Source organism: Phyllostomus discolor, chromosome 5 (assembly GCF_004126475.2).
Source record: "Phyllostomus discolor isolate MPI-MPIP mPhyDis1 chromosome 5, mPhyDis1.pri.v3, whole genome shotgun sequence".
Classification (NCBI taxonomy): Eukaryota; Metazoa; Chordata; class Mammalia; order Chiroptera; family Phyllostomidae; genus Phyllostomus; species Phyllostomus discolor.
Window position 1 is genome coordinate 145,431,006 of NC_040907.2, and position 12,404 is coordinate 145,443,409.

Consider the following 12,404-nt stretch of genomic DNA (forward strand, 5'->3'; position numbering starts at 1 on the left):
CATATGGAATATACATTCCCCTAAAATAAAATTCTGAAAGATTCAGGCAGCTGAACCGGACTGATTATAGATGCATTAGAGTGTGTCATTTAAGTATCCCCATTCGGCAGACAGATAGAGACAGGTCATTGAATTGAATCAAATCCTGGGTAGAAGGCAGCAAACTCCAGTAGGTCAGATCTGGCCCTTGCCTGATTTAGTATAGCCCCCCCAGCTAAAAATGGATTTTACATTTTAAAATAGTTCAAAAAATTGCCCTGGCCAGTGTGACTCGGTTGGAGAGTCATCGCATAAACTGAAAGGCCATAGGTTCAATTTCTGGTCAACGAACATGCCTATGTGGTGGGTTCAGCCCCATAGGTGGGCTGAATACCCATAGGTATCCAAGCATGTAGGAGAGGCAACCAATTGATGTCTCTCTCTCTTTCTCTCTCTCTTTCCATCTCTCTCTCCCTCCCTTCCCCTCCCTAAGCATCCTCTAGTGAGGATTAAAATAAATAAATAGTAAATAATAGTTAAATAAATGGTTTTAAAAAGTCAATAATAATAATAATTAATGATGTGAAACTTTATGAAATTCAAATTTCAGTATTCACACATAAAGTTTTATTAGAACACAGCCATGCCCATACACTAACATATTGTCTAGGTTGCTTTCAGGCTATAATGGCAGAGTTAAGTAGTTGCAATAGATAACAAAGATCACACAAGCCTAAAATATTTACAATCTAGTCAATTACAGAAAACAGTTTGCCAACTCCCAATCTAATGAAATTAGCAAAATCAGATACGATCTTTTAGTTAAATCAGAAATGAAGGATCTCATCCAAAGAACAGAGGAATTTATTAACCCATTAAAGAGTCTGAAGTAGGAGAACCATAATCCAGTAGCGCCCAAACCTGTGAGCTTCCAAAACACTCATGCTTGAGTCCCACCCCTGCTGCATTAGTTAGGCTTGCGTACAGCCTGGGTATGGGCCATACCCTTGAAGATTCCTAGGTGATTCTAATGTGCAGGTAACTTTGGGAGCCATGGATAAGGTCACATTTGCATTTGTAAAAGATCCCCCTAACTCAGGGGTTCTTCCCCTGGCTGCACATTAGAACCACCTAGGGGAGATTGTCAACCCTGAGGCCCAGATGCACCCAAACCAATTAAATCAGGGCCTCCAGAGGTGGACTCCAAGCGCTGGTATTTTTTTTCCAGTTAATTCTAGTTTCCAGTTATCCAGTTATTCTAGTTAATTCTAATTTCCAGTTATCCAGGTAATTCTAATATGCAGCTAGGATCACATAATCTGCATTAACATGGGTAAGGGTAGATACAGGGAGATCCCTTGGAAGCTACTCTGAATACTCCAAAGGAAAGATGATAGGGGCTTAGGTTGAGCTGCTGGCACTGGAAGAGGGGGAAAAAGAAAGTGTAGAGACAATCAGCAGGACTGAGTGACAGGCTAGTGAGAGTGCGGGCTGGGTAGAAAATTTCAAAGATGATGCCCTGGCTGGCATAGCTCAGTGGATTGAGCGCGGGGTGCAAACCAAAGCATCGCAGGTTCGATTCCCAGTCAGGCCACATTCCTGGGTTGCAGGCCAGGTCCCTAGTGGGGGCCACATGAGAAGCAGCAACACATTGATGTTATTCTCTCTCTCTTTCTCCCTCCCTTCCCCTCTCTAATAAATAAATAAATAAATAAAATCTCTAAAAAAAAAGAAAATTTCAAAGATGCTATCCAATGGTTAGCAAAGCAACTGTGTGCAGACTGATGTCATTTATTGGGATGGGAACCTTGGGGGAGGAACAAGTTGGGAAGGTAAGTGTGTTAGCTTTGTTTTGACGTACTGTTAAAAAGCAGTGTCTATGATAGAGTTAGTCAGATTAGGGCTATAGGGAAAGTGGAGTCAAATTATAAAGGGCCTTGAATGCTACATCCTAACACTCCTCTCCTCGTGTAGCAGGCAATGGCAATGATGACATAGGGAGAAACACATGGGCTTTTGATTCAGATGCCATTCCTGTCATACATGATGTGTGCATTGCCTCAACTTCCTCGTCTGCAGAAAGGAATTAAAAATAGTCAAACTCTGTCTTGTTCACCTTTGGCTAGCAAGACACTCAATGACAGACATGCAGTAAACAGCCTTACAAGGGTGTTACAAAGATTAAAGGAGATAGCATGTATAAAGACTCTAGGAATTTAAATAGCACAAAAAGCCCTCAAAAATGATAGTTGCACCCTGGCTGGTGTGGCTCAGTGGTTGAGTGCCCACCTGCTAATCAAAGGGTTACCAGTTCAATTCCCAGTCTAGGGAACGTGCCTGGGTTGTGGACCAGGTCCCCAGTAAGGGGGCATGTGAGAGGCAACCACACATTGATGTTTCTCTCCCTCTCTTCCTCCCTTCCTTCCTCTCTAAAAAATTAATTAATTTTTTAAAAATTTTTAAAAATGATAGTTGCTATTCCTGAAGGGTTTCCAAAGGAGAATGGCACAGTGAGTTGATGTTTTAGGAAGTACATGTGGACATCTGTGGGAAAGATGAACGAGTGGTATAAGAAACTGGGCCCAAGGTCTAAACCTTGGGCAGTTGGGATTGAGTTCACCTGAATGTGACAGATAACATAATGGTATATGTTCATCAATTAGTAAGAAGTTGGGGTACCAGCAATCCTTGTGTCATCCACAAACCCCAGGAACAAGTCTACCCTTCTGGCACCCCTGGTCCTCCTTCCCAAGTGTGGCCCTGGCCGTCCATCTTGACCAAGACGACACCAGGAGCTCCAGCCACACACTCACATTCCAGGCAACGAGATGGAGAGAAGGACAACAAGGAGGAAGAGGGCACACACCAATTGCCTTGAGAAAAAAATTCTGAGAAGCCAAAACACAATACTTCTACTAAGATATCCTGGGTCAAAATGTATGAACATGGTCACCCCTAGCTGCAGGGGAGACTAGAAAAGTGTTTATTCTGGGCAGCCCTATTCCCAGGTACAAACAGGAATTCCTGTAACTAAGGGGGAAGGGGACGGTGGGGGGTGGGATAGGCAACCGGCAGCATCTGCCACTAGGGGTGAAGTCTTATGGACTCAGGCTTTTGTTATGCTATTACCTCACTTGGAATGCCTTCCCGCTCCCTGTACGTAAGTTCACCCACAGACTGACTCACTGCCTTCACACTCTCAGCATCTGCTGTTCACCTTACCTGGAATATCTCTTGCCTTTTCATCACCTGTCTAATTCAGCATTTCTTTTAAGGCCTCAGGATTATCTCCTTCACCATGACCCATATCCAAACTTTTACTATTTTCCTTAAATACATATATAAATACACAACTGAATAGGCTTTGAACACATGTTCCACACATACAAACTGTGTCCATGGATTAAAGTCATTTCCTGATTCAGTTCCTCCTTCATCAAGTGAGAATAAAAATGGCCACCTCACGAGACTGTAGGGAGGACCAAAGGAGGTGTCTACATGTGGAAGTGGTTGGTGAACAATAAAGCACTTAAAAATCTATTAGCTGCTAGCATTTCTGCCCTGAGATGTTACTTCCTGTGGATGATGGTAAGAAACAAAAGTAGTTTAAGGGAAATGTTTCCTCACCAAAGGACAGTGCAGAGACCTGTTTCTTCTCCTCCCTCCCACCTTGTCATCGCAAAACTAGTTTAGGATTCTTTCAACTCTTAAAGTGTACCTACAAGCTGAAATTTAATTTTAGAGATGAGCAAGGATGACTTCCTTCAAAGCAAAAGGCGACCCAGAGAAGCCAGAATGCCCCTGCACTGCTGATCACAGCAGAATTAAGGCCAAGAGCAGAACTCAGATCATCAAAGCAAATGAGTCATAGTACCTGGCGGCGAAGCAAGGCATCAGCCAGACACCAGTCAGAACTGAAGATTATGACTCTCACAAGTAAGCCAGATGAGTTCCTGTAACCACGCAGAACCCAAAGAGGACCTCTGTCCTCACACGTGAAGCTAAAAGCCAATCAATGGCTGCTGACGGCATTGTAGCAGTAACTGCATCTGCTCAGATTAATCATACATCTGCTGTACATCCAAATACACCTTCACAAGATGTCATCGAATAAATAAATACTCTTGTCCCTTTTATTATAAAAACAGAATACAGTACACATATTCTGACCTAAAATATGTTTGGATACTTCAACAATCATTTAAAAAGTAAACACTTGTGCAACTACCACTACAGTCAAAAGACAAAACCTTGCCCAACTCAGAAGTGCACTTCTAATCATAGCCCTCTCCTTCCCACCTGGAAGTAGTCAGTACCCTCACTCTCATGACATATGGATGTATATACACATCATGAGAATGAGAACAGCAGCCGTGATTTTTGGCTTCTCAGGAATTTCCTTCTCAAGACAATCAGTGGGTGCCCTCTTCCTCTTCTTTTTTGTCTTCCTTTCTTGTCTTTATATTTCCAATTATGTATGTCTCTGAACAATGTCTGTTTCAAATTTCTACATTAATAGAAGCACATTATATATTCTTTTGCACTGTTTGCTTCTGCTCAGCATTATGTTTACAACCCGGAAGTATTTATGGGTGAAATGACATGATGTCTGAAATTTGATTTAAAATATTGCAAAGATGGAGGAGTTGCAAAGTATTCATTAAACAGACTGGCCACAAATTAATCACTGTTAAAGGTAGGTTGTGGATATAGTAGGCTCTTTAGACTATACTCTCAACTTTTAAATGTTTCAAAATTTTTACAGTAAAAATATTGTTTCAATTACTTTGTGAGATTCATTTTAGCTATAATTGGTTCATTTTTATTGCTTTATAGTAACAGTTCTCTAAGTAAGGTCCCCAAAAGAGGAGCATCAGAATTAATCAAGAATTTGTTTGAAAGGCAAACTATTAGTCTCCAGCCCAAACTTACTAAATCAGAAACTCTTGTGGTGGGGCCCAGTAATCTATTTTAATAAGCTCTCTGCATAGTTCTAAGGCGAGCTCAAGTTTGATAACCACTACCGAATAGCACTCTATTGTGTGAATATACCACAGTATATTTATCCATTCTACTGTTGACACACATGATTTTTTTTTCAAGTTTGGGGGTTTTCGATTTCTGGGTATTATAAATATTCTTGTATAAGACTTTTGGTGACTGGAGTTTCTCTGACATATACCTATACCAGAAAGTAACAGAATCATAGAGTGTATGTATCTTCAATAAGGCATGATAATGCAAAATATTTTCACAGTGATTTACCAATTCACAATTCCACTACCAAAGTATGAAAGTTCCCTTTGCTGTTCACCCTTGCCAATAGTTGGTATTTTTCAGACATTTTAATTGTTGCCATCCTAGAGGGTTAAAAACTTTTAAGTTTTCCAACTCAGAATCAAAAACATATATTAGGAAATAGAACTCCAAATACAAAAGTAGAGTTTTGCAAATATATCAGTTGGTGGGTTTGCATGGAGTGGACCTGATATAGGAAAGAATTTGGCATGACGGAAACACTAAAAAAGGTCAGCACGACTATCCTGTGGAAAGCACGATGGAACATGGTCGGGGAACTTGTAGATGTGCTCAAGAGTTTGGATTTTATTCCAAGGGAAATAAAAAGCCAATAAATGGTTTCAAACAGGAAATGTACATGACTATATTATATTTCCATGTTTGTGCATATTTGAAATATTTCAGGCACACATTTACTTCCAGCTTTGATGGGGTTGTCTGATGGTTTAGACCAGTTCTTCTCATGAAAACAACTAGAAAAGCTGGGTAAAGCATGAATACACAAACACACAAACCTGCTCAAAGGCATAATAGAGTTATTGAGATAACCAGAAGGTGAGGGGGGAAATCCTGGAAAACAGAGAACCACAGAGAGGCAAACCAAAATTATGCAGCCACTCTTTTCCTTGGGACATTTTCCAAAACTAAGTGAGGGGTTACGGGGCTGAAGATGCAGGCAAAGAGCTTCGGCAGAATTGCTATTAAGAGGCAAAAATACCAGAAGAAAGTTTGGTAGTCTCTTGAAGATAGACAAAAATTAGAGGCATGAATAGCCAAAATCCCAATAAGAAGCAGAACACTAAGCCCAGCATTTGGCTGGTCCTTAAACACATTTGCTGAATTCTGAAGCTGTACAGGACAGGAGGCTAAGAAGCCAAAGAAAAAGCTCCCAAAAAGCTGAGTGGGAATTTTGACAGTCTCACAGTGCTGAGGAAAGAGGAATCAGAGTTTTGACCAGGGAGAAAAGTCATCAAGAACACCCATGCTCTTAGCTAAAATCCCAAGAAGGCTACACCCCAGAAAGATGTATCAGCTAGTGGCAGACAGAGCTTTATCAAAACTAAAAGCTAGCCTATAGTGAGCTCAGTCTCTAACTGGATTACAATAATCAGTCCCCCAATATGCCTGCCTAGCAGCTATTTTCTCTGGAAGAAAATAACATTATCTACAACATCTACAATTTTTCATACCACATGTTGAGTACACAATCAAAATTTATTAGGCATGCCAAGACACAGACCCAAATCCCAGAGGGAGGGGAGCAGATCACACACAAAGAATCCACAAGTGATTCAGACAATGAAGTTAGAAGAAAAAGAGTCTAGCCATGATTAATATACTCAAAAATATGATAACAAGATGGAGAAATTAGATAAAAAGGCAGAAGATTTCACCAAAAAATTAGAATCAATAAAAAGGATCAAATGCCAAAAAAAAAGGATCCAGTGAAATTTCTAGGACTAAAATAAAGAACTCAACAGATAACAATGAAAAACAGATTAGACATAGCAAAAGATGATTAATACATTGGAAGGCAGGTAAACATTTTTCAAAACTGAAGCACAGACAAAAATGCAAAATGGAAAATAAGAGTGTAAGAATGTGTAAGCAAGAAAAAAGGTTTAAATCATGTAAATTTGAAGACAGAATAAGAAAGAATGGGATAGTAAAAGTAATTAAAAAAACAATAGCAAACTCAGAGATATCAATGCACAGATACAAAAATTACTAAGAAACCCTGTAGGGCTTATGACAAAACAACAACAACAAAAAATAATAATGCCAGACTTAGGGACATCACGGAATAAGTGATAAAAATTAAAGATAAAGAGAAAACCCTAGAAGTAGTCAGAGGAAAAAAAGACATATTCTCTTTAAAGGAGTGATGATAATGTTGATTAATGGCTGATTTTTGAACAGAAATTATGGAAGCCTAAAGACAGTGGAACAATGTTTTAAAGTGTTGAAAAATCCTCAAATATAGAATCCCATGCTTAGAGGAATTGTCATTCAAAAAATGATGGTAAACTTAAGACACTTTCAGACAAGTAAACACAGAAGATTTGTCACCAGCACTCACTTCTTTAAAAATGCTAATGAAAGTCTAACTGGGCAAAAGAAAATAATTCCAGATGAAAGCATGGTAATGTAGGGAAAAAATCAAGAGTAATGGGAAAGATCAATAAAAATCAATAAAAATCATCTAATAGGTTTTTAAAATATGTAAATTAAAATACATGACAAGGATAACACAAATGGTGTAAGGGGGTTACATAGAATTAAAATGCAATAAAGTACCTTATTATCCAGTGTTATATAAAGCCAAAGGAAATGAAAACATGTCCACAAAACTACTTGTCCACAAATAAATGTTTATAGAGTCACTGTTAGCAATATCCCAAAACTGGAAACAATTCAAATTTCCATCTTCAAGTAAACTGATAGACAAATGGAATACTACTCAGAAAAAAAAATAAAAAACACATGAATAAAATACTGACAGTAAAAACTATGAATGAATCACACAAACATTATATTCAGCAAAAGAAACCAGATTTATGAGTGTATACTATACCACTCCATGTATGAGGTTCTGACCAGGCAGAACTAATTTATGATAAAAAAAAAAGCCAGGACAATGGTTATCTCTGGGAGTATCAGAAACTGGGTAGGGGCAGGAGAGGACTTCTGGGAGATTAATAATATTCAATTTCTTGATCTAGTTGCAGATTGCATGGATATATTTCAAGAAAGTTTTAAAATATATTTCAAACGTACAAAAAGATACACAAAGAAGAACAACTCTATATAAACCACCAAAACTAAGAAACGAAACATTACCAACATTACGAGTAGTAGTTCCATGTACTACTCCTTGACCATACCTCCACCCACTCCACCAGAGATAAACCACTCTCCTAAATTTGGTGTTCACTATTCCTCTGAACTATTTTGCACTTTTACTCTTATATAAGTTCACTTAAAAAAACATACAGAACTAACTGTTTTCGTATGTTTTCACCCTGTACATAAGAGTGACTTAATTTCTATTTTTAAAAGAGCATCCTAAAAGGGGGACTGTTGAACTGTTGAACTGTTGAGTGGAAAACTCACCTATCTGAGGAGTAAGGAAATAAAGAGAGGTTGCAGGCACAGCTGAACTGTGAAGTGGGCCAGTAACTGGAGGGAGAAGTAAAGCCAAAGGAGTTCTTAAAAACAGAAGATCAACCTTTGTCCAGTTGAGAGAAAAAAATGAAGACAAAGAAGATATGGGCAGTCAAGGAAGAAACACAGCCCTTGAGGTGGTAAGAGGGGATGGGATGCGAAGTGCAGGTGGTTTGGTCTTTGCTGGGACACAATGTCTTCCTGCTTTTTAACTAGAAGGAAATAAAAAGAGTACAGATGCTGGAAAGGTTGTTTCGTGGTGGAAGGATAAGGAAGTTCCCACCCAATGGCTGCTACTTTTTCAATCACCATGAGTCATTATCTGAAAAGGGTAGATACGGGAGTGTTGAAACCTGTAAAGAAAATGGCATGCAATTGCATTGGAAAAGGCTGGAAAAGCATCCCAGTTAAGAAATATCAAGGTTCCATTAACCAAATGTTAAATGCCCAACAGAAATCCAAACTCTCATAATATAGTATGAGCTCAAAAGCAGGAAAATTGTTATTCATCTTTGATTATGCTGCAAAGCACAGTATAACCTATATTAAGTAATCAACAGGGAATAAATAAATGAATGAAGATTAAATGTTTTCATATTTTGTCAGCACATTTTAATATTGTCGGTCATATTCTACAATGGAACAGAGAAAAAACAGTGTTTTGAAAAATAATTCACCTTAGATGTCAAAGCATTTCCTGTTTTCTCATGTTTAGTTCTCTGTGTTCTTGGAAGCAAAGCAATCCGTGTCTCCCACCATTATTAATTCTTCATATTATGTAAAGAAATGACATGTTTATCTTCTAAAATAATTTTTAAGCAGAAATCATCAATGGCATAATTCTCATAGGAAATGAAGAGACAGAATCTATATCCCTGTATTATAATTTGTGACATCATAAGGATATAGTTGATGAACAAATTAGAAGCTCTTGACAAGAAAGATTAACCTCTTCACTCTACTCAGGATGTTCCTGCTGCTGGTAAGTCACACGTGCACCCTGAATGAAGAAAACCTTTAGCTTATGCACGGGAATCTCAGGGTGGTCCCAGCCAAATCTAAATGTGCTCAGAAGAACAAAAGCACTGGATATCTTAGAAGACAAGTTACCATGCTATGCTATTTATCATTTATCAATTATGAAATGAAAAAGATTATAAATGCATTACTAGCAACATAAATTGTTATTCATTTAACCACACTGAGTGCTATTTAAAGGATTCCATTCATGCAGGGAGCACTGTTTTGGTTGGCTAAGCAGCAGAATTTTTGCGCTTATAGTTCATGTTTATACTTACTATGTATATTGAGCATGCTTTCCTAGTTTCTGTCACCACAACCAGACTGTAAATGCATATGTTTTTGACATTCTTAACTACAGTAATTCAGAACTTCAGCTGTCAAGTTTGGAGCTAATATTCTCATATATGCAGTTCATGTTCTACTGTTAAAAATAATTCCTTGTTTTCTGTCAGAAACTCCCAACATAATATATAAAATGGCAGGATCCAATTTTTTAAAAATAATCTAGCTCTTTAACTAAATACAGCTACAATGTATTTTTTCCTTGAAAATATCCCCTTCCCTAACATTCCCCTTACTCGGTTATCATAAACCTTGGCCAAACAGTAAAATAGCAGAACATGTTCAATATCAACAAACCACAAACAGCAGTGTTTACAGGGAGGAAAAGGAGGAAATTTTCAGTTTCATGCTAGACCGTCTTTTGAGGCACTGTCATTTTAAGTATGAAGGCATCGATTATGTCTCCTATGCTAAAAAGGTCTATACATTTAAAGGTTCTGTATGTCCCCAAAGAAAATAAGCAATCATTTCTCTGTATCATTAAACACAGTACCAGTCCTGTGCTGGTTTTAAAGGACCAGCAGAATTCTGAGTGTGAATATGAAGGTTTAATATTTCAGTTTCAAGAGAAGCAGAGTTACTCTGTAGCCAAAAAGCATTGGGACCATACTTCAAGTTGTCAATTGCACAATATTTCTAGGGCCAAAGAGTAGGTCCACTGCAGAATCCTGTAATCCTAGAGTCTGGAGGAACCCTGGGGATCTCCTAGTCCAATGGCAGGAATTGTTTCCCCAGCATCCCTGACAGATGATCAGCGTCTGTTTCAATTACTCCAGTGGGGGAGTTCGCAAGAGAAGATTCCCTAGGGATATGATGAAAGGCTAGAACCAACCATTCGGACAGGGAGTAAGGCTCCAGTCAGTAAGTCTACAGGATGCAAACAGCCTTGCCAAACACTAAAACCAGACTTTCAAAAGGAGAATCACAATCAGCAATCATAGGGGTGCAACGTTAAGACATGCAGACCCCCAGTTCTGGGACCATCCTAAGTCTTTTCATTGGCCTGAGGAGTAGCCCCTACAATCAGGGAAGCAAAGTGACTTTTCTCCCCCTGGTTTCTGAAAGTAAGAATCGACTCTTTGGGGCTCACAGCAAGGGTCTGTCAAGCTCAGAAAGGACCAAATTCTTTCCGCCCGAAAACCAAGACAAGGGACCCCCTGGTGGAACTGCTAATGCTTGAAATACTCTTAACTTTGGTCGTAAAGTCCTCACTAGAGGAATCCAGAACACCTCGGGCTCTTCTTTCAAGGGTGAATATAGGCTTTGCTGTAACTGAAGTTGGTTGGTGTAGGGCTGATGCATGGGGGTTGATGTTTTAAAGCACAGCCCTTCATCCCGCCGTGAAGTCTGGCTTAGCCTCCCAGAAAAGGCAAGCGCGCGGGGCTCTGCTACAGGAAGCACATACCCCGAGCCGGACCCCGGGACGGGGCGGCCCGGCCCTTACCTGTCGATGCTGATCACGCACAGGGTCATGATTGAGGCGGTGCAGCACATGACGTCCATGGCGATGAATACGTTGCAGAAGAAGTGGCCAAAGATCCACTTGCCCCCGATAAGGTCTGTGACGCTGACAAAAGGCATGACCGCCACAGCCACCGAGAGGTCGGCCAGCGCCAGGGACACTATCAGGTAGTTGGAGGGCTGGCGAAGCTTCTTGACGAAGCACACCGAAATCACCACCAGGCAGTTGCCGGCGATCGTCAGCAGCGTGATGAGCGTCAGAATGGAGCCGATCACAACTTTCTCGACTCTGCCGTAGTTGATCTGTTCCCCGCAGCCGGAGGCATTGTCCGGGGGTGCGTCCCAGGTGGGCACTGGGCTAGCGGTCACCTCAGGGACCCCGCGCAGCAGGTGCGGCGCCCAGGAGCCCGCGACCGGCCCGGCGCCGTCGGGGCTTAAGTCCGGCAGCCCTACCTCCGGCAGGAGGACAGAACGCAGGTGTCCGTAGAGGTCCGGGCGGCCGCTGCTGTTAACGTCCATCATCGTGCCGCTGTGCGCTGCTGCCCATGGAGCCGGCGCCCCCGCCACACACTCCGGCTGCGGGCCCAGGGGCTTCACCTCGCCGGTTCCGCTCCGCCCGGCCCAGCCATGAGGCCCGCGCCGGCCGCTGGGGGGCGCCCGGCTCGGCCTCGCGGCCCCGCACGTCCCGGGCCCCCAGCCGCTGCGGACAACGCGTGAGCGCGGCCGCGTGGGGACTCCCCGCAGGAGGTGCCTCAGGCGCCCGACGGATGCCCGGGGCGCGCGGGTTCTCCTGCGAGCTGATCCGGTTCGGCTGGCGGCTCCGCAGCCCACGGCCCGCAGCCACTGCGCGACTCCGCGGAGAGCGCCAGCGAGGCAAAGGCAGAAGTTGCGGCGGGCGCCCCGCCCCTCGCGCCCGCCGCTGCCGCCGCTCCCCTGCGGCAGCCGCGCCGCGTCCCCACCGCCACTGCCACCGCCACCGCCGCCGCCGTCGCCTCAGCGCTGCCCTAGCCCCCCGGGCCCCTAGAATGGGCTTCCCCCGCTGGGCAGGGGCTGCCACCTCCCCCGCGCGTCCGCACAGGGCGAGGGGCGGTGCTCCCCGCGCCTCCCGGGATCCCAAGCCGGATCGCTCGAGGATC

The 12,404-nt window shown here is 42.2% G+C and overlaps 1 protein-coding gene across 2 annotated transcripts in view; it reads right to left on the bottom strand.

Moving 5' to 3' along the window:
* HTR7 (5-hydroxytryptamine receptor 7) overlaps positions 1-12,176 on the bottom strand; it is a 76,338-nt gene extending 64,162 nt beyond the window's left edge. The window contains exon 1 of one of the 2 annotated variants that reach the window (XM_028514096.2): positions 11,252-12,176. In XM_028514096.2, coding sequence (XP_028369897.1) covers positions 11,252-11,790 — 539 coding nt within the window. In that variant the 5' untranslated portion in view covers positions 11,791-12,176. The remainder of the gene's footprint in view (positions 1-11,251) is intronic. The other variant, XM_028514095.2, reaches the window with a different exon arrangement.
* Positions 12,177-12,404: the final 228 nt, after the last annotated feature.